Source organism: Dendrobates tinctorius, unplaced genomic scaffold (genome assembly GCF_039654945.1).
Source record: "Dendrobates tinctorius isolate UK_male_01 unplaced genomic scaffold, ASM3965494v1 ptg000183l, whole genome shotgun sequence".
NCBI lineage: Eukaryota > Metazoa > Chordata > Amphibia > Anura > Dendrobatidae > Dendrobates > Dendrobates tinctorius.
Genome location: NW_027361850.1, coordinates 487179 through 511021, shown reverse-complemented (window position 1 = coordinate 511021; position 23843 = coordinate 487179). Strand labels below are relative to the sequence as shown.

At 43.8% G+C, this 23843-nt stretch overlaps 1 protein-coding gene across 4 annotated transcripts in view; it reads left to right on the top strand.

The window, feature by feature from the left end:
- The window catches only part of ADGRB2 (adhesion G protein-coupled receptor B2), a 682656-nt gene that overhangs the window by 520802 nt on the left and 138011 nt on the right, over positions 1-23843 (top strand). For all 4 annotated transcript variants that reach the window (XM_073551947.1, XM_073551949.1, XM_073551948.1 and 1 more), the window contains exon 4: positions 4758-4922. In XM_073551947.1, coding sequence (XP_073408048.1) covers positions 4758-4922 — 165 coding nt within the window. The remainder of the gene's footprint in view (positions 1-4757; positions 4923-23843) is intronic.

Below are 23843 nucleotides of genomic sequence, written 5' to 3'. Positions count from 1 at the left end.
AAAGCTGACCAAAAGCAGGGATTTGAAAAGCAGGCACTGTGCTTAGCCTCTCCTACACTGACCCGGAATCCACCGTTGTTTTTGTGACAGCCTAAATAATTAATCTGGATTTCATTATCATAAGTTGAGTGCCAAGTTTCTTACATAAATCTTGTTGTGATCCATCGTCCAATGACACACGTTGATCAAAGTAGGCAACTTCACATTTTTACATGTATGGTAAAAGTGCAAAAAGTTTGTATATCTTTCCTTAGACTAAGTTGTCACCATCAGATTTGTGTGGGTCGGCCACCTTTCACCCCCAACTATCAGCTGCGTGCAGCTCCCACTGTGTCTGGATGTACATGTGTGGCGCCCCTGAGGGTTCAGTCGCCATAGAGATACTGCACCTCCTCCTGAGGTGTGGTGCCCCACCATTCAGGTAAGGTGGAGACACCTGACCACACTCCAACACCTGCATCCCACATAACACAGTAGTGTAGCAAAGCACCCTTTAGTGGCTCCCTGCTTGGAACACGAAGCGTGCTGGGAGGCGGGTGGAGTTTAGTTAGCATCAAAAGAGCGGGAAGAGTTTAGGATTTGGTCAGTCAGTCTGACAGAGTCAGAGGAAGAGTGAAGATCCTCTGAGTGGGATGGATGAAGTGCTGCAGCTGACCTCAGTGACCTGTGTCCACTGGCACAGGAAAGGAACATTGATAGAAAGCCTGACTCTCTCCATAAGAAAGAAGGATTAGTACGGAACGTAAGGAGAGGAGACTAAGGATCAGGGTTAGAGCAGAACCCTTCCCAAGTTCACAGCGCAAGGCCGGGGTCCGGTCCCCGAGGTTGTATGGATACTATTGGTCCTGCGACAGACACCGGAGGAATAGAAGTTGTCACCACTTTATTCCCACACAAGACTTGGGAGCAGAACAGCAACGAGAGTGAGCCGGGACTTAGTAGCAAGGAGTCCCCGAAGCAGGCTATAGCTGTCTGCCGTACAAGTAGAGTTCTAAGAACATCTGACAGGAGGAACTTCAGTGTAACTCAGTACTGAGAGTACTTCACTATAGGCACAAAAGGGAGACGTTCAGAAAAGGCACGTATGTTGGCGGAGTGTTGGAACGGAGTACTTCATCTTGCCTGGACGTTGGCTGAGCCCCGGACCTGGAGGACCCGGCACGGATGCGGGCACCTGTATGCTGAACAGACTGTGAGTAAAGCTTTGGAACTACATGCCCAGGTGTCCTCCGCTTATTCCTGCACCAACCCACTCAGCACCGCTACATCTCTGTGCTTAACACTGCACCATTACGCTCTCCTCACTAGCGTTTCATCTACACTGCCCTGGGACTACAGCCGTACCTGCGGAGGGCCGCAACATCATTGCTGCACCACACCATCTGTCCCAGAGGATCTGTCTGCAGCGTCGGCTTAACATCTTCATTGCCGAACACCACAGGTGGTGTCACAAATCATTCACTAATAAACTTTAATCATTATCATCCACACGCTCAACATTCCCCTTTTACAATGGATGCCCAGGGCCACGGACCAGGTCACAGCTACCGTGACATCTCCCATTGAACTCCACAGGCCCGGTACCGAGTACCCCACCGCCATGGGTGCAAGGGCGATCCACATGATTTACAGAATTGATAACACATGGACGATCTATATACTTTGCAGAGTACTACATTTCTGTTCCTATTCACATCTATAGGAGCTGAGCGACAGCATGCGACCGGCCAAATACTAACTTGACTACGCTCTACTGTAACTACAAACTCAGTAAATAATACTGACTATGTATATTTTGGCACAGTCTGTGCCGAAATCCCCTTGAAATCTGCTGACAATCACGTGCTCTTTCACCTGCCATTTCTGTTGACAATCAAAATTTCTACTTTGGAAAGCAATCACCAAATAAATTTGCGCACAGAAAAGCTGACAATTTAGTGAGTCCTGGATCCCTGGCCATTAAATCTGCACATCTATGGCAGGAAGCTCAGCGATTTCTGCCACAGATCCTATAGTGATATATGTGTCGGATTTGCAGTATTTAGGTTATCATAACAACTTCTGACTAGTGCCACCTAGTGGAGGTTGCCACCACTATGAGTCAATAGCTGTCCCTTTGAAGGGTTATTCTTATGTTATGAATTTGGTATAATTACTTAAGTAGTATGAAAATAAGCAGATTTGCAGATGACTAGCTTTTTCCATTTGCCATTGTCATTCTCCTACAATGAGAGCTTTATCTCACATAATTTGTTGCCATGGAGATTGGCCACAGGGGCCTGGCCAAGTATACACAGTGGCTAAATTGCAGTCTGAGGAGTTAACTCCTAAGATACCAGTGGATTCTCTCCATTGATTTCTATACAGCAGTTAACTGCTCACCTCTACTCTCTTTCTCTCAGCTCCTGATGTGCTGCTTTTATCAGTCCTACAAAATCACCAACCCCCCACACCATATTTTCCAGAGCAGTTGTCTTAATCATTGCTTTCACTTTTCCAGTCAAGTACTTGTTCAAGGGCCCTTTTACTTCTGCATGCAAATATAGTAATAACATGGTAGACTTTAGAGCAAGCACTGACAAACCATTAAAGGGGTCATATGGAGGGATAAAAATGTATTCATAGTGATAAAAATTCAATTGTCACAGTATGCGGTATTTGGAACTATTTTCTGTGACGGGGCATAGCTGCTGAGCGTTCCCCCTCCTTGTTGGGACATTGTATCACAGATTTGGGGGGGGTAGCCTGGTCTTGGCTTCTAACACAAGCCAGCAAACAAATAAGCTCCTTCCATATAGGCTTGAAAGCCCATATGATACAGGAGAACTACTGAGGGAGGAAGACCAGTGGTTGGACAGACAGATGCTGTACCAGCATAGCCTCTTTATGACAGGGGCTTGGATGGAAACTCTGACTTCATAGCTGTGAATTAGCATCAGGCAGAGCTTAGAGGGTCAAGTAGACAGAGTACAGAATCTCACAGGACATCAGGCTCCCTCAGGGGCGGGGCTTGCATTATGAGCATAACAAGCCAAGCCCACTAACCTGTGATTGCATGGATGGACCTATCAGACTCCTGATCTATGATGTAACATTCCAGAAGAGAAGTGGAACGCTTAGCAACTGTGTCTCCATAGCAGGGAATAGCTCTGAATACCAGAAACCGTGACGGCTGAAAATAGACCTATGCATGCAACCATTGTAGTTTATGAAGTTATATTGATATAAATACATTTTAACAATAACCCTTTAATAAGCTCTACATCATGACCAGGGCTATAAACCAGGCCAGATAGCCATCTGCAGACAGTTGCTTTGAGGAACTTGCTCCTCAGCACACAGTGCTCAGGATGGCGGGCTGAATAAGATGCTCTTGATGCAGCTTTGGGGTATTATTGGCTCATCAGTGGTCTCATAAACAAAAGCTAGTACCCTCAAAGGCTTTTTGATATATAAACCAGTACAGTACGATGAAGATTAGAGCATGTCCTCTTATCGGAATATCTTGATTTATTATTTTTAATGTTAATCTCCTGGTTATTTTATATTGCTGGATTGAGCTCAGAATTATATTGCATGTAATAATTTCAATAAAATAATGGTAAATGTAGTTGATGAATCGTTCATCTCTGCTGGCATTGGGGGAGTAGTAGACAGAGTTGCTCAGTGGGTTGTCTGACAAGTGACATTTTAAGTTTCCCCAGCTTCCTGCGCTCTCTTATTCTACCTTCTAAAAAATGAGCTGCCACATTGTACACCCCAGGGGTGCTGCACACAAGCTTCCACACTCCCATTATTTGTTTTCTGCGTAATTTTGTCACCTGTATTATTCCCCAGATTAGCAGACAGGGGAAATACCTTTTTCTGGCTTGTCACATAATGGGCTTGTTGTGACGCAGCTGGGAACGTTCCATATAAATTTAGCCTTTCTCCTTCTTATCAAGCGCCCGTCGTCCTTCTACGCCCAATCATTTGTAGAATTTATGCGTTTACCTATTTTTTCCTGGAGGGCGCTGAGAATGAGTGCGAAGGGAGAGAAATAATCTATTTATTCTAAGATTCAAACTTATACATTCAGCATTTTCCTGCGTGTGATTCCAGCACAAAGTGGTCCCAGCCCCTCTGATTTACGAGTCCACTTCTCGTATTCGGCTGGAGATTGATGAAGTCCAAGGACGCTTATGACAGAAAGCATCTGAGCAGGGAAAAAGCCTGCTAATATGAATATTTATGTGCCTGCTAATATGCCCTTATGTCAGATCTTTGTGTGTTTTGTGTGTTTGTTTGTGTGTGTGCTTCTGCACACATTTCTATTCCGGGAGAATAAATGTATTCCACCCACAGAAGGAGGGGATTTTGCCATTGTCACACCCTTGGCAAACTCTCAGCCGTTATTTTGTCATTCTCCTATGGTACTCCAGACTGGCGATGTGATTGGCGCACATTGTTCCGAAGGTTGTGTGTATTGTCACTGTGACACTGTTCAGACTTTCTGGGAGCTGAGAAGGAATAAAACAGATTGTCAGCATCACTAATTAAGATAGACATGGCGTAAAATCTACCAGAGACAAAATGTTGGCCTTAGCGAAATACTTTATCACAGTAGCAGTTAGTGAAATAATACAGAAAAAAGGATTAAACCGTGTACCTTATTATTAATCTGCAAATGTCACACTTTAACAAAGACGGGATTATGCCTGTTATGTGCGTCATTCTGCCAAGTGTTAACCCTGCGCTTTCCTAAATATTTTTTTCAGGAGACCCTGCTGCCGAAGGATGGTCACAGTGGGGAGTTTGCTCGACAACGTGTGGTCAAGGCGCACAAGTACGCACCCGCTCCTGTGTTTCATCTCCGTACGGAACATTGTGCAGCGGTCCATTGAGAGAGACGCGGACTTGCAACAACACAGCTACATGCCCCGGTATCCACAGTTCTTCAACTCTTTATAATTAGAATCTGAGAAATGCCCCATTTTTAGAATTGTTTAGTCTACAATACAGTATGTCTCTGTACTAGAAGTGAGGGTATCTTATCCAGGAGGAGCTATATATACAGTGCGGCCCATGGGAAAGTAGCCTGCTGAATTTCATGAGCGCATTCAGCTGTCCTGATTGATGGAGGCCTCAGCTTCTTCATAATTGTGACAGAGACGGTTTGATGCCATTTCTGAACCAGACTCTGAATACAAAATTTAGCTGGTGGTTTTGTTTCGGGGTACTTGTCGTCATTGCCTCTTGCATTAACTTAATCAATCGGCATCCCACATAGCCTTTCACAATGGAGAACACCATCTTTCTGACACAATGCGCACAGACGGACTGAACAGGAAGGCAAAATAAAGTCAGACACTGCACATGGGACGACACCACATCACCAGGAAGAAAGCAAGGGGTTACAGACTCCTCGTGAGAGCGTAGCAACAGTCTTGGAGGCAGGCTACTTTTCCATGGGCCCCTCTTAATAACTATGATGTGTTTTTTTTTAATATAATTCGCACTCTACAAATGATGAAAAATAATGAATTGTGAAGCCCTATCTCAAAGACTAAAGTGGTTATTACGGTTGTGTCAAGTGGAAAGATCAGTCATATTATAAAAATCACAAGCATGGAATAATTAGGATTAGGATATTCAGTCTTTTTAACGGGTTATAGAAACTTTTAAATGTAATGACCTACTGTATATCTAGGACAGGTCATTAATATCAGATTGGTGGTGGTCTACTCTCGGCACCTCCACTTTTCAGATGTCTCAAGGGGCAGCAGCACTTGTAAAGGGCCTGTCACACTAAGCGATATCGCTAGCAATATCGCTATAACGTCACTGGTTTTGTGACGTTATAGCGATATTGCTAGCGATATCACTGTCTGATACTTACCTTCGACCGGCTGCCCCGCTGGTTATCGCTGATCGAGCGAGAACGTCCTGGACCGTTTCTCGTTGTCAGCTTCCTGCTGGGCTTTCTGTGGTGCCGACGAGCGACGCGTGGACGCGGGCGGGACGACGTCAGGATCGCCTCGTCTGACAGGTAAGTAGCGACCCCCGACCGCTGCTATGTCGCTGGTGAGATCTGCCTGTGTGGCAGCTCTCTAGCGACCACTTAGCGATGCACCAGCGATCCTGACCGTGTCATATCGCTGGTCGGGATCACTGGTGCATCGCTAAGTGTGACAGTACCTTAAGAGTTCTGTACACTCTTCAGTGGCTACATTTGTGTGCAGGTTGGTTCATATTCACTTGGTGTGTACATTTAGTAACAGCAGGATAATGTTTTTTCTTTATTGGTCCAAGGAGTAACATTTCTCCTTGTGGAGAGTGACATGCCAGGTTTGGCATGTCAGTGAGGTGAATTATACACCATGCATGCTCCTCTTGGAAATTAAATATGCAAATTGCTTCTTCAGAGACAAAGAGGACTTGAACTCCAGTGACATCTTTTGGAAGTAGCAATACTAATAGTCAAGATGGACCCTTTAATGAGCCTTGCCATATGACTTAGGGCAGGGCCGGACTGGGACTAAAATTTAGCCCTGGCATTTGAAGTTACACAGGCCCATTAGTCTCATGGTGACTATATAATATATTTGTACACTTGTAGGCTACAAGAAGTGAGAGGAGATTAACACGACTATATAACATGTAGTCACAGCTGTGCCCAGTATTTCAGCTCAGTCCTATTTACTGCTTTTAATTGCAGTACTCCTCCCAAAGCTCTGTCCCCTTTTGTATGCACGGTGACAGAATTCCTGACAGAACTGCTATCCATTGGGCAACCAGACCCCCAGGTCATAGCCGCCCCTATCATACCTCCCAACTTTTGAAGAAGGGAAAGAGGGACAAAGACTGCGGTGCACACAGCATGCCGGAGCAAATTTTAGGCCACGCCCCGGTCACACCTATTTCACAACTAGTCACACCCATGTCCACGCCCAACCGCACCCATTTAGCACTGCTGATCACACTGACTGTTACTGAGGGCACAGTGGCTGGCATTATGGGCTGGCATTATGGGCTCATTTGCTGGTACTGTGGGCACACTGACTGGTACTAAGGAAGAGAGAAAACAGAGAGTGAGAAAAAAGAAAACAGAGAGAGAGAGAAAGAAAGAAAAGAGAGCAAGAGAGAAAGAAAGAGAGAAAGAAAGAACAGAGAGAAAGAAAGAACAGAGAGAAATAAAGAACAGAGAGTAAGAAAGATTCTATAAAGATACTATAGCAGCCCGCCTCCCATTGTTGTGCCCATCTGAGCCTCCCGGTGCAGGACATATCATGATCCGCTCACATAGCCGGCATCCCCGATTCCAAGGCGATACTGCTGTCTGCACTGTCGGAGGAGGACATGGTGATGGATCTGAAGCATTCCTAGTTTCGTCACAATCTCCTCATGAAATTACCTCATTTCCGGTCAGCTTCCAGCACATCACTTCCAGTGGAACGTCATGTGCGAGTTTTAAAATGCTCCTCTGGGCTCCACCGTGTACTCGGGAAAAGCCCGCTTTGTATGCCTCATACACACTTGGCTCCGCTCCGTACATCCCATACACATATGGCTCCACTCTGTACGCACACGGCTCCGCATACCCCATACACACATGGCTCTGCTCCATACACCAAGTACACACACGACTCTGCTCAGTACACCTCGTACATGCGCGGCTCCGCACGCCCCGTACACATGTGGCTCCGCTCTGTACACCTCGTACACGCGCGGCTCCGCTCTGTACACCTCGTACATGTGTGGCTCCGCTCCGTACACCTCGTACACGCGCGGCTCAGCTCCGTACACCTCGTACACGCGCAGCTCAGCTCTGTACACCTCGTACACGCACGGCTCAGCTCCGTACACCTCGTACACGCGCGGCTCCACTCCGTACACCTCATACACGCGTGGCTCCGCTCCGTACACCTCGTACAAACGCGACTCCGCTCACGTCACCTCGTACACACACGGCTCAGCTCCGTACACTTTGTAAACATGGCTCCGCTCCGTACACCTTGTACACATGGCTCTGCTACATCCACCCTGTAAACCCCTCCTGACCCCACACAGAAACTTACTCGCATCCAGCAGTGCACCATGACAACCAGCATGGCAGAGTCCTGCATGCACACACGGAAGCTCCTTATCTTGTGACCCCTGACTCCTCCCCTCCTGTGACCTCAGCTGCCGGTGCTGCCTGTATCCATGTGGCATCATTGCAGGAGGGGGACCCCGCATTTGCATGCAGGGCCCTGGAAGCAGGAACGGATCAAGCAGCCCACTACAGGCACTGGCCCTTCTGGCATTTGCCAGAAGTGCCCGATGGTCAGTCCGGCCCTGACTTAGGGTATGTGCACACGATCAGTAAATGCTGCGGGTTGGACGCTGCGTACTTGAGCTGTGTCCATCATGCACTGTCTAGATATTACAGCATAGTGGATAGGATTTCAAGAAACCCCATGCCCACTGTGAATGCACAGAGGCCCACAGATCACCCGCGGAGAAAGACATGCAGCACGTCACTCCAGATCGCAGCATGTCTATATATCTTGCGGAGACGCAAGCCTCCACCAAAAAAACATTGCCCATACAATGTATTGGACGCAGTGAATCCGCACGGTTCAATTCACCTGAGTTCAATAACTGGCAGCACTTTGGATGCAGAGGACATATGCTGCATCCAAAGAGCTACCAATTCCTGAACGTGTGCACATGCCCTTAGGTAAAAGTCAAACCAGACACAATTTGCAGACAGTGTTTTGGGATACTACCCCCTCGTCAAAGCGAAGTATGATATCTGATTTGGCTAGGTGAGAGTCACATGCCAGGCTTGGTATGTCAGAGTGAGGAGACTTATACCCATGCATGCTCCTCTGGGAAATTAAATATGCACAATGCCTATTCAGAGTGGAAGAGAACTTGAACTCTAGTACTCTAGTAACTTCCAATATGGGACACTAGTGTTCAAATCCTCTTCCTCTCTGAGAAGGTAATTTGCAGATTTCATATCCCAGAGGAGTATGCATGGCATATACAGTAGGTAAGGAAAGTATTCAGACCCCTTTACATTTTTCACTCTTAGTTTTATTGCAGTCATTTGGTAAATTCAAACAAGTTAATTTTTTTCTTATTAATGTACACTCTGCACCTCAGACTTGGCCGAAGTTTCACCTTCCAAGACAATAACCCTAAGCACACAGCTAAAATAACAAAGGAGTGGCTTCAGAACAATCCTCTGACCATTCTTGACTGGCCCAGCCAGAGCCCTGACCTAAACCCAATTGAGTATCCTTGGAGAGACCTGAAAATGGCTGTCCACCAACGTTCACGATCCAACCTGACGAAACTGGAGAGGATCTCCATGGAAGAATGGCAGAGGATCCCCAAATCCAGGTGTGAAAAACTTGTGGCATCATTCCCAAGAAGACTCATGGCTGTACTAGCTCAAAAGGATGCTTTTACTCCATACTCAGCAAAGGGTCTGAATACTTATGCCCTTGTGATATTTCAGTTTTTCTTTTTTAACAAATTTGCAAAAATTACTACATTTCTGTTTTTTTTAGTCAAGATGGGGTGCAGAGTATACATTAATGAGAAAAAAAAGAACTTTTTTGAATTTACCAAATGGCTGCAATGAAAGAACGAGTGAAAAATTTAAAGGGGTGTGAATACTTTCCATTCCCACTGTAAGTCTTCTCAATTTAACATGCCAAGCCTGGTATATCACTCTCTAGAAGGAGAAACATTACCCCTTAGATCCCAGTCTTAATCCTCTCTCCCAGCCTAATCAGATGTCATATTTTGTACTGATGAGGGGCAACATCCTGAAACACCCTGTCTGCAAATTGAGATTCTGGTTTGGACTTTTATCCTAAGTCATGTAACAAGGCTCATTAAAGGGTCGATATTGACTTTTAGGATTGCTACTTCCAATAGGTAACACTAAAGTTCAGGTTCTCTTCCACTCTGAAGAAGCAATTTGCATGTATCGGTTCACTCACTTAAATACATCATTGCAATATCTTATATCTCTTGCTTATACAGTGGGGCAAAAAAGTATTTAGTCAGTCAGCAATAGTGCAAGTTTCACCTCTTAAAAAGATGAGAGGCGTCTGTAATTTACATCATAGGTAGACCTCAACTATGGGAGACAAACTGAGAAACAAAAATCCAGAAAATCACATTGTCTGTTTTTTTTTTCATTTTATTTGCATATTATGGTGGAAAATAAGTATTTGGTCAGAAACAAAATTTTATCTCAATACTTTGTGATATATCCTTTGTTGGCAATGACAGAGGTCAAACGTTTTCTGTAAGTCTTCACAAGGTTGCCACACACTGTTGTTGGTATGTTGGCCCATTCCTCCATGCAGATCTCCTCTAGAGCAGTGATGTTTTTGGCTTTTCGCTTGGCAACACGGACTTTCAACTCCCTCCAAAGGTTTTCTATAGGGTTGAGATTTGGAGACTGGCTAGGCCACTCCAGGACCTTGAAATGCTTCTTACGAAGCCACTCCTTCGTTGCCCTGGCGGTGTGCCTTGGATCATTGTCATGTTGAAAGACCCAGCCACGTTTCATCTTCAATGCCCTTGCTGATGGAAGGAGGTTTGCACTCAAAATCTCACGATACATGGCCCCATTCATTCTTTCATGTACCCGGATCAGTCGTCCTGGCCCCTTTGCAGAGAAACAGCCCCAAAGCATGATGTTTCCACCACCATGCTTTACAGTAGGTATGGTGTTTGATGGATGCAACTCAGTATTCTTTTTCCTCCAAACACGACAAGTTGTGTTTCTACCAAACAGTTCCAGTTTGGTTTCATCAGACCATAGGACATTCTCCCAAAACTCCTCTGGATCATCCAAATGCTCTCTAGCAAACTTCAGACGGGCCCGGACATGTACAGGCTTAAGCAGTGGGACACGTCTGGCACTGCAGGATCTGAGTCCATGGTGGCGTAGTGTGTTACTTATGGTAGGCCTTGTTACATTGGTCCCAGCTCTCTGCAGTTCATTCACTAGGTCCCCCCGCGTGGTTCTGGGATTTTTGCTCACCGTTCTTGTGATCATTCTGACTCCACGGGGTGGGATTTTGCGTGGAGCACCAGATCGAGGGAGATTATCAGTGGTCTTGTATGTCTTCCATTTTCTAATTATTGCTCCCACAGTTGATTTCTTCACTCCAAGCTGGTTGGCTATTGCAGATTCAGTCTTCCCAGCCTGGTGCAGGGCTACAATTTTGTTTCTGGTGTCCTTTGACAGCTCTTTGGTCTTCACCATAGTGGAGTTTGGAGTCAGACTGTTTGAGGGTGTGCACAGGTGTCTTTTTATACTGATAACAAGTTTAAACAGGTGCCATTACTACAGGTAATGAGTGGAGGAAAGAGGAGACTCTTAAAGAAGAAGTTACAGGTCTGTGAGAGCCAGAAATCTTGATTGCTTGTTTCTGACCAAATACTTATTTTCCTCCTTAATATGCAAATAAAATGAAAAAAAAACAGACAATGTGATTTTCTGGATTTTTTTTTCTCAGTTTGTCTCCCATAGTTGAGGTCTACCTATGATGTAAATTACAGACGCCTCTCATCTTTTTAAGTGGTGGAACTTGCACTATTGCTGACTGACTAAATACTTTTTTGCCCCACTGTATCTCTTGCAATACCTTATGCGATACAGACAAGTACAAGCCAGCCTGCATGCTCATGTGCTCATTGAAGTCCAGATTGTTGCTAAATTCAAACCCACACCAGTCTAGTATTGATGGCCTATTCTAATGATAGGCCATCAGATTTAAAAGCATGAATAAGTTCTTTAAAAGGAAGCTGTCACCAGCTCAACACTTATAAATGACTAGTATAGTTGCATTTGTCTTTTAATGGTTATTAGGTTTACAATGTGCGGTCCAACTTCATAATTCTCAGCTTTTCAAAAATCGTTCTCCACATATTCAAATAGCTTGGAATAGTTTAAGTGGTGTCTTCTACGAGCAGACCAGTCCTGCTCCATTTCCCAATAGCAATCCCATTGAGGCATAGACTGGACTGGGATCCTTGATCCACCCATACCCTCTTCTTCTGGAACTTTGAATCCAACGGCTGGTTGTGAGCACCGCAGGTATGGGCATGTACCGAGGAACTCTGCCTACGTGCCAGATGCTTGTGGTCAGACTACACACTTCCTTGAACTCTCTCAGACATTCTTTGTTCCCAGGGAGTATAAAGGCGGATCAGTGATCTAGGGCATGACTCAGTGGTCACACTATAGGGAGATGGGGCAAACACTTTTTAGACTAGGCCAAGTAATTTTAATACGCAGAGAACGATTTTTTAAAAAAGCAATTAAGGAAATCCAGGAGTATCCTGGATTTCCTTTACTGCTTTTCACCGATGAAACTTGGAGAAACTTGTTGGATGATGAACGAAAAGGAAGCCAGCTCACCAGTAAGCAGAAGCAGTAACACGGAGCTCCGTACAGACCGACGTCAACAATTAGGAAAGGAGAAAGTTCAGCTCCAGCTGCTTAAAATTCTTCTTTATTAAATCAGTTTAAAATAGACACATCATGAGTCTCTCTATATAACTATACCAGGTTAGAACGAGATTCTCATTCTAACCTGGTATGGTTATATGGAGAGACTCATGATGTGTCTATTTTAAACTGATTTAATAAAGAAGAATTTTAAGCAGCTGGAGCTGAACTTTCACCTTTCCAAACTTGTTGGATACCTAGCATTTTGCATCAGTTTGCACAACATTACCAGGTGAGCATATTGTATATTTTTCACCTGACTAATCTTTTACCTATTTACTACACTTATAGCGCTCCTCTTCTCCCCTTTCCTAAGGGAAATCCTTTTCCTTTAGATCTTTTCAAAAAGTGAGAATCAATATAAACTGTGAACTTGCTTCACAATGGGGTTTCCTGTAATCATCATTAATAGACAAATGCTGCCATGTAATTAGTTTATAAGTATCTGTCCTGCTGTCAGTTTACCTTTTAGTGTAAGGTATGACACATTTGGAAAACATATGCAGGACTTAGTTATCATATAAAAAATATTTTCAATTTACTAATGTGACTTGCAACATGATGAAAAACACCCATCATGGCTTCATTACTGACTAACCAGAGGTAGTTTTCAGTGACATGTTATTAGCTACTGGAATTTTTTTACTTTAAAGACACTTGCAAATGGCTAGTGGTAAGAAGATGAATGGAGAAAGGACAGTTCTTCTGTTACCTTCTCATACGTGCAAAAGACCAGTTGCTTACCATTAATGGGGGCACACCACGTTGGCCATTATGGGGCTCATGAGTTAAGGGGACCAGGATTCCTCCCCACCCTTCCATGCTTGGCATCACACTTTCAATTGTGTCTACATCCTTGATGCAATTATAGTTGAAAGCAATGATAGAACATTCTCCCTGTGTGTCTGAGCTCTGATATGTCAGGGCAGTGGGTGTGATGACGTCACTACATTGCACCCTCTGTGAAGACCTTCAGACCACAAGTTGCGGAGGCTGGAGGTAGTGAGGGAACAGGGAGAGGTGTGTTATTTTTATTTTTAGATCTTTGAATAAATTATGGGGGCCATTATACTATTTGTAGGGTTGTGTGGGGGTCATTCTATTGTTTGGAGGGCTATCTGGTGCCTTTATACTATTTGGAGGGCCATGTTGAGGGGCTATTATATTGTTTTAAGGGCTATGTGGGTGGCCATTGTACTGTTTTGAGGGCTACGTGGTGGCCATTATACTGTTTGGAGGGCCATTATACTAGTTGAAGGGCTATGTAGTGGCCAATGATGCTGTTTAAAGTGCCACTTTAAAGGGGGTATCGTAGTTTGCAGTGGGGAAGTTATGTAGGGTAATCATACTGTGCATGTGAAGGGCACTGTGGGGAAATTCACTGTGGGGGTATCACACTGTGTTTGGTGGTGCACTTTTGTTGGTATCATACTTTATGGGGGTCATGAAAGGGGTATCTTATTGTGTGGAAACACTAAGTGGCTTCTGTAGGTGCAAAATGACTTTGTAAGGGTTGCAAAGTTATGAGATATGCTCTTTTGTGATTCCTCTGGATATTATTTTTTTTGGGGGTGCCCAATTTCGACCTCTGCTGTAGGGCCATGATTTCTTTGTACACCTCTGCAAAAGACATATGACCTGTTCTCTACAAGAAATATAATTTATTGAATTTTTGTATTAAAAAAAATAGAAAGTGAATGTAATATGATAAAAAAGTGAGTTTGGATATCACCTGCATTGTTTACAAAGTGTGCGGAGGAGAAATATGGTCAATCTGATCATAGATGAAGTTATATTGCAATCCGAATAAAAATAATGTAGAAAGAAATAAAATATCGCGTAATGTCGTAATAGGAAGTCAGGGATCCAATGAAGAAAAAAACAGGATGTGGAAATGCCAACAGAGAGGTAATATTTTGAAATGTTCTAGAGGCATATGAAAAATCTAGTTGCATGCACAATGACAATCATTCTTTGCTCTTAGCAGCAATAAGATTGTTGGCATCTACAGTATGTGACCTGTAGCGAGAGAAGGGACAGCATCGAGTTGAAGGCTGGAGTGATGCATCATTTGTTTCTCAGTTATTAATAGAAAGAGACTTTACACAGGCAAAGAGTCGACATTGGGTCACTTTAGTAAAAAAAACAAACAATAAGCAATGTAGCAATAAATCCAGAAGAAAACATGATTACATTTCAAGGTCAAACTGTCCAATATTCATTTAATCCTCAAGGTGCAAAATCTAAAAGGGATAATCTACAAAGTTAAGTCCATCAATCTAGGCTCTTATCAGCAACATACAACTATCCTTGGAGAAGAAAAGGTTAATCCATAGCTTATTCTCTTTTGTGTGCAGAAGATACAGTATTGTGTTTTGAGGGCAACATGCAGCTCTTTTTTAATACATAGATCAGGCTTCTGTCAGATGATTTAGGGAACTTGTGATGGAAGTGTTGGGACCTCACATTAGAATTAGAAAGAGAGCTCCAATGATCACCCGTTTCACGATAATTATGAAGTCTTAGGCTACTTTCACACTTGCGTTTTTTTGCTGCGCGTTTTTTGTGCAAAAAAAGCATGGAAAAAACACATACAAGCGCATACAAACGCTGCGTTTTTTTCAAGCATTTTTATGCGCATGCAGGAAAAAACTGCAGCGTTTTTATGCGTTTGTATGCGTTTTTAGTGCGTTTGCGTTTTTTTTCAACATTGTCCTCATCGAAAAAATCAAGATAACAATTATTAGGGTTAGGGTTAGTTAGGGTTAGTACTACTAACCCTAACCCTAAACCCTGACTCTACTAACCCTAACTCCTAACCCTAAACCCTAACTAACCCTAACCCTTAACCTAAACCTAACCCCTAACCCCAACCCTAACCCTAGCCATAACCCTAAACCCTAACTAACCCTAACCCCTAGCCCTTAACCTAACCCTAACCCTAAACCCTGACTCTACTAACCCTAACTCACCCTAACCCTTACCATAACCATTGTCTAACCAATGTACACCAAAAAAACGCATACAGGCTATCAAACTACCACCGATCGCTAAACAGTAACCAATCAGCAGTCTTTTGATGCAGAAATATTGGCTAATGTGAACACACTCTTAGGAGTTGATTCATTCAGTTTTGCGGTTCATTTGACAGTCTTAATGATGGCTGTAGAAGAATAAGAGGTATCAAATTTTGAGGTGCATACCGCTTAATGGATTCGGCACATCTTATTAGCGGCGTGCGCCTTGGCAGATATGTTACTCGAGTCACAAACTAGAGTAACATTCATTTCTAGTGTAAGAAACATCAGCACTATTGCCAATGTTGCAGACACTAATGATGAATTTTATGGATGGACATAGGCTTGGCCCGACCCCGTTCTTCCATAACTCTACCCATGTTGCTGCTTGAAACTTGTGCGAAAACGCACTAACATTTTGCAAGTGTTCTACACGAATTTTCTCACAAAAATACTTTGATGAATCATCCTCCTAGCGATAAGACAACTACCCAAAGTGGTAATTTTTTCAAGAACGATGATCAGCTTGCATGAAACACAGTACAGTGGAACTAGACTTCTCTCACAGGGAAGCAGAACTGGAGGATGGTCTTTTACAGAGGCTTTCTTTCTCGCAGACCCTGGGTTAAAGCCTCATAATAAGCCAATACACCATATTTTACCTATCCTATCAGAGCAATAGATGAAGTCTTACCAAATCTCATGCACACACATCAAATTGATACTTTTTAAACCCGTAGCATGTCAGTTTGTGCAGCAAATTTTCACAGTCCGGACCTTGTTAAGGTGTTATAGGAGCGTAACACACAATGTGCCATTTGTAAAAAAAAATGTGCTCTGAGCTATACACACGAAAGCTGAAGAAGATGGGGGGGGTCTTTTGTGTTAGTTTCAAGTACACATGAGAGTAAAAAAGTGACAAGGCCACTGGTTGTTATGTTGTAGAAGTACTATTCTACCCTAAAATTATTGCTGTAAAAAAGCCATAAATATGTAGTACAGACCACTATCTATACTATATTACAGGTTGCCGAGCTCCCATAGACAGTGCTGCGGGAATCCTATGGGGCAAGGCTCCCCCATGTTCATGAGTCTACATGTTTTATTATAATACTATACTATAACATCATGATATCCAATTCACCTACACTCAAGTATGGCAAATGTTGATTTTATGAACATAACATCATGTTGCATGTTGCAGTAAAGTGGTGTAATATTATCTTTGCCAGTGCGTCCATACAAAAACATATACATCTACAAGACATGTCCAGCAGAGATTACAAGATGTTTTATAAGCTGCTCTACAGTAAACTACATATTATACAAATGACAGAATATGAATATGAATTGGCCATTCACCAACCGCTTGACATTTATACAAATGGTGAACCTTTCATTCAGATTTGTCACCTATTTTGTTCAAAATGCCTCTGGCTTCTTTCTTCTTCCAGGTCTGCATTTATGTTAACTAAGAGCTTTTGTAGAAGATTTGTAAATGTCACAGAATGCCTCCAAAATGTATGTTGCTTACCTGGCACTTGGCATACAGAAGACGTGCCCAATTTGAATAGCTTTAGCAGATAGCATTGTTTTAAGATAACTCTATTCATGATGGGGGACTTTAGTTGGGTCATTAATGCTACATTCCACGAATCTGACTTTTTACATCCATTGAAGACAAGCTTACTGGGTGGGCAGTCCTAATGCTGGGAGTCATTGCCATCAGATTATTATACAGGTTGTTTAATTTTCAGTGAATATCTGTAGTTCTAAAGAACCAAGCCTTAAAGAGTACTGTCGTTTTCATTTTTATTCCATAAATCAATAGTACTGTACACATGAAAATAAGCATCTTTGTAATATATCTTACTAGCTGAAAAGCCCGGCATTGCCTGGGCATAGTACCCAACTGTGGGTCCCGCTGTCTTCCTTAACATCCCCGCTCTCCACCCGCCATCCCGTTCTATTCCTCCGCAGCCACGTTCTACATCCATGTCCCGGTGTCCCCTCACAGGCCCGCTCTCTTCTTCCACAGCTCCGGTCTCTTCATCCACAGCCCTGCTCTCCCGCTCTCTCCCTCCACAGCCCCGTTCTCTTCCTTCACAGCCCTGCTCTCCCCGTCCACAGCCCCGTTCTCTTCCTTCACAGACCTGCTCTCCCCGTCCACAGTCCCATTCTCTTCCTTCACAGCCCTGCTCTCCCCGTCTACAGCCCCGTTCTCTTCCTTCACAGACCTGCTCTCCCCATCCACAGTCCCATTCTCTTCCTTCATAGCCCTGCTCTCCCTGTCCACAGCCCCGTTCTCTTCCTTCACAGACCTGCTCTCCCCGTCTACAGCCCCGTTCTCTTCCTTCACAGACCTGCTCTCCCACTCTCTCTGTCCACAGCCCTGTTCTCTTCCTTCACAGCCCTGCTCTCCCTCCATCCACAGCCCCGTTCTCTTCCTTCACAGCCCTGCTCTCCCCGTCCAGAGCCCTGTTCTCTTCCTTCACAGCCCTGCTCTCCCGCTCTCTCCGTCCACAGCCCCATTCTCTTCCTTCACAGCCCTGCTCTCCCCGTCCACAGTCCCATTCTCTTCCTTCACTGCTCTGCTCTCCCCATCCACAGCCCAGTTCTCTTCCTTCACAGCCCTGCTTTCCCCAGCCGGAGCCCTGTTCTCTTCCTTCACAGCCCTACTCTCCCGCTCTCTCCATCCACAGCCCCATTCTCTTCCTTCACAGCCCTGCTCTCCCCATCCACAGCCCCGTTCTCCTCCTTCAAATCCCTGCTCTCCCGCTCTCATCCTCTACAGCCCCGCTGTCTTCCTTCCTCCACAGCCCCGCTCTCCATGCACCACATGCGGTGATGCTGGGACCAGGAGAGAGAGGTGCGCAGATTGTTCGTTTGGCCAGAGTGGGCGTAGCTGGGTGGAGTGGGCGGAGCTAGAGTGGAGCTGCAGAGCATGTGATTGGGCAGCCTGTGGGGCGTGGCCTAGCGTGAGTGGGAGGAGCTTGCCGGAGTGGGCAGAGGTAGAGCGGAGCTGTAGCGCGTAGGATTGGGCAGCCTGCGGGGGCGTGGCCTAGCGCTGTAGTAGGCCGCAGTTGAAGCCGGGGACTAAATTTAGGCCAGGAAGCTGCAGGGGAGAGGGGGGATAGCGCAGTTGGTGACGGGGAGCGCCGACTGAGCCAGGACAGGGCTGGGTGGGTGCCGGCACTATTCGGCCCCTGTCTTGAAGACTGTCCTCCTCACAGCCCTGCTCTCCATGCACTGTCCTGCTGTATCCGTCCTCAGCCGGATCCTCTGCTGTCCAACCGCGTCCCACTCTGCTGCTTTGTGATTGGTTGATGTCCCACTCTCCTGCTTCGTGATTGGTTGGTGATACACACACACACACACATTCAGATTTACTCGTATATATAGAGATTAGAGAAATCTGCTTCTTTCTCAGCCAGAATTGAACAGTTATTATCAAAATTCTCAATTCTGAGGTAAAATCTGTACTCAGTTACTACTGATAAGATTCTATCTCCTACTCCTCCTCCTATCTACATAGACTCTTATCAGTAGCAGCTCTCATCTCTTATCTCAGTAACGGAAAATCTGTCTTCAATGAATATAGATTTTTACCTCAGGATTCAGAATTTTGATAATGATTGATCAATTTTGGCTTAGAAAGAAACATTTAGATATATTACAAAGATGCTTATTTTCCTGTGTACTATTGATTTATGGAATAAAAATTAAAACGACGGTTACACTTTAAGCCTCCTCCATACAATTTCGATTTACTTAAGCCAATAGCGACGGCTTCACCTGACAGTCTAATGTGTATGGAGGTCTGAGACAGATGATTATCAGTGAAAGTAAGGATCCAACATGTCTAATTTTGGACTGCCAATCCCTGTGTTCTTCTTGGGATAAGATTCCACCAGCGGAGACTAGAAGAGGCTCTCTTAGAAAACACATGCGCGAGTGCGCCTATGTCTGGAGGAGATGGCTAATTTAGCTGCCAGCTGAATGACACCCATCTGAGATGTATGGAGGGGCTCTATTCTAACTTACTGATGCGGATCTCATATTTGCATCCCCGAATTGTTTTGGGCAGGAGGGGTATTGGGTTAGGAGACAGAGGGGGAAGACCCTACCCTCATGAGCTTACACAAAGGAAAAAGTATTGTGCCTCATGGGCTTACAGCCTACAGGGTATTGGGTAAGGACACAATTTTGCTCAGAAATCATATACATTATTATTATTTATTTATAAAGCACAGAAGGGAGAAAATCCTGCCCTGAGGGGCTTTCAATCTACAGAGTATCGTAGAAGTAGACTGAGGGTAGAGGATCCTGCTCTCATGGGTTTACAATCTGCTGGGTATTGGGGAAGGAGACAGAGGGGACAGCCCCCCCCCCTCATGGGCTTACAATTTACAGGGTATTTGGGAAGGAGGCAGAGGGAAGAGGACCCTGCCCTCACAGGTTTACAATCTACAGGGTACTGGGGAAGGAGACAGAGGGGAGAGGACCCTGCCCTTACAGGCTTACAATCTGCTGGGTATTGGGGAAGGAGACAGAGGGGAGAGGACCCTGCCCTTACAGGCTTACAATCTACAGACTATTGGGGAAGGAGACAGAAGGGAGAGGACCCTGCCCTCACAGGTTTACAATCTACAGACTATTGGGGAAGGAGACAGAGGGGAGAGGACCCTGCCCTTACAGGCTTACAATCTGCTGGGTATTGGGGAAGGAGACAGAGGGGAGAGGACCCTGCCCTCACAGGTTTACAATCTACAGACTATTGGGGAAGGAGACAGAGGGGAGAGGACCCTGCCCTTACAGGCTTACAATCTACAGACTATTGGGGAAGGAGACAGAAGGGAATGGACCCTGCCCTCACAGGTTTACAATCTACAGACTATTGGGGAAGGAGACAGAGGGGAGAGGACCCTGCCCTTACAGGCTTACAATCTGCTGGGTATTGGGGAATGAGACAGAGGGGAGAGGACCCTGCCCTCACAGGTTTACATTCTACAGGGTATTTGGAAAGGAGGCAGAGGGGAGAGGACCCTGCCCTCATGGGTTTACAATCTACAGAGTATTGGGAAAGGAGGCAGTGGGCAGAGGACCATGCCCTCACAGGTTTACAATCTACACACTATTGGGGAAGGAGACAGATGGGAGAGGACCCTGCCCTTACAGACTTACAATCTGCTGGGTATTGGGGAAGGAGACAGAGGGGAGAGGACCCTGCCCTCACAAACTTACAATCTGCTGGGTTATGGGGAAGGAGACAGATGGAAGAGTACCCTGCCCTTACAGGCTTACTTGATAATGTGGAAATGGGTTATCCACATACATCAACATGTAGCATATGTTTCAGTGGTCTCAACCTCAAGTTCCCTGTAATATCACCCAGTATCACTGAGACAGGGTAGAGGATGCAGTGGTTTCAATTGTCATGCTTTGCTTTACTTACAGCTAATTGTCTGCTTGCTTTATGTAATGCCCGTACAACAAGCAGCCTGCTGTTCCCCGGCTCAGTTCATCAATTATCACGCAACAACTTTCAATGTGAAATACAGTATGTCGGTATACCAGGCTCATTTCAGAGGTTTCTTTGTTAACTACTCTAAACGTGACATAATTATTGATGTGTAATTAGTGGATAAATAGTGAATGATTATGACCATTACAGTGCACACATTATTCTATGCATTGGGGACTCTGGTTTTCATACCCTGCAACACCACACATTATTCCCACCCAATAATGTATGTCACCATTATACTGCCAATGATGAGGAACTAGGTCAACACCAATTCTGCCATGTTGATGTATTACATTTACAAAAAGCATACCAATGCTGACATCATTGGTCCAATTAGGGGTGTGATCATGTGGCAGTAATGCGCAGCCAAGTAACACGCTGTACCAAAATGTCCCATCTTCTCCGCACGCAATATGTAAAGAGGGAGAAAATGGCTGTCAAACGAGCTCACATGTCATTCAGTGTGACGTGCACTTATGGTGCATTTGTGCAATTCCTAAAGCTTCTTTTATAAATACTAGGTGGGAGCTAGGCAGATTAGAATAAATTACAAGAACTAAGAGATGTTTTCTTTGGTGGCATATATATTTTTCACATAGTCAGCTGTTGTATTGATCCTCTTATCTGAACATCCACTTCAGCCACAAATGCCCAAGAGAAAACAAATACCAATGTTTTGCAATCACCTCTTGGGTACTAGTTTTAAAATCAAATGAAAATGTATTGAATCAAAAGGAGCAGTCTACAAGTGATGACCCGAAAATCTAAAAAAAAACTGCAAATGTTTTGAATAGATGAGTGGTCCAAGACTTCTCATCAAGTTACTGTAATCTTGTTAAAAAAAAAAAGCACTCTGCTGCCGCTATTGAACCCAGTAATTGTGTTACTAGTTGAGATGAGTGAATCGATCAAATTCAAGTTCTCCTGCTTTTGCAGAATCTTCCCCAAAAATTTGATTTGCGGCCAATAATTTTCTCTGTTAATTGCAATACTACAAGTCCTCTAATTTCCTGGATCCCCCCCTTAAAAATTGAGAAATAAAAAAAATTTAAAGTACTGATATCTGGTATTGCTATGTACATAAAAGTACAATCAATGAAAATATAAAAGGAATTAATTTGATCAGTAAATGCCATAGCGAGAAAAAGAATCAGAGTGCTTGAATTTCATTTTTCAGTCGCCGCCAGAGTGCAGAAGAATGCAATATGAGGTGATCAAAGCATGGTATCCACCCTAGAATGGTATCAATAAAAACACTGGATCAGGATTCAAAAAATAATCCCTCACACAGCTCCATTCTCAAAAAATGTAAAACGTTACGGCTCTCAGTAAATGGCGTCAGTTTAAACAACTTTTTCTCTTATTTTTTTTTTTTTTCAAATTTCTGAAATATTTTGTGCTACTTAAAATTAAAAAAATTAGATGCATGAAGATCGCTGTAATCATACTGACCTGGAAAATCATATTTCCAGGTCATTTATCTAGTACAATGAACCCTGTAAATTAAAATGCCCCAAAAATAATTGCAGAATTAAGCTTTTTAGCTATTTTGCTGCACTTAGATTTTTTTCCCACTGTCCAGTAGAAGACATGATAAAATAGATGGTGTCATTCCAAAGTACAACTTGTCTGGATAAAAACAAGCTCTCAAATATCTATGTGGATGGAAAAAAAACTGTGGCTCTTGGAAGAAAAGTAGAAAAAAAAGTGGAAAAACAGAAAATCTTTTTTTTTTTTGACGAGGTTATTATAACCACAGCCTTATTCATGTTCAAGTGACCTCAGCCTATCTGCTGGGGAAAAATGATGGTAACCGGTGATAAACAGCAGCAGTATCTAGGTAGTGTGTTCTTCTCTAATATGGGACTATTAAAAGTGTGCAAAACCTTTTTTTTCACATGACACACCCTTTGTGACATACATAGCTGTGTTTAAGTTTTTGTATTTTGCAGATTTTTTTTTTGCTTAAAAAATAGTACATTTGTGCATCACAAACTAGGAAGTGCATTTTCTGTGACACACAAGCCTTAGTCTCATGATTTTTATTTAGTTGCTAAATTATGACAGAGGGCTTTTAAACTATCCTCCTTTTTGCAGTGAGTGAAGAATAAAACAGTGCTGTTATTAAGGTGCTTTTAATGCAGTATATCACAGATCAATAAATCCAGTAACACTGAGTCTGCAGGTCCAACTTCTTCCTATATCAATTACATTTTTTTTATATTATTCACAAGTGAGAGTACTAAGCCAGTTTTCAATGTTCTTTAACACAGAAGTAGTACCTTACAATCAGATTTAATCCCTTTTCTGTCCCCATGTGTAATGAGCTATGTGCATTGACAACTACACACATGGTCAAAATTGTTGCTACTCCTCGTTTAATGACAGAAAAACCCACAATGGTGACAGAAATAACTTGAATCTGACAAAAGTAATAATAAATAAAAAATCTATTAAAATGAACAAATGGAAGTCAGACATTGCTTTTCAACCATGCTTCCACAAAATTAAAAAAAAAAAAAAAACTCATGAAATAGGCCTGGACAGAAATGAAGGTACCCTTAACTTAATATTTTGTTGCACAACCTTTTGAGGCAATCACTGCAATCAAACGATTCCTGTAACTGTCAATGAGACTTCTGCACCTCTCGACAGGTATTTTGGCCCACTCCTCAAGAGCAAACTGCTCTAGTTGTCTCGTGTTTGAAGGTTGCCTTTTCCAGACAGCATGTTTCAGCTCTTTCCAAAGATGCTCAATAGGATTTAGGTCAGGACTCATAGAAGGCCACTT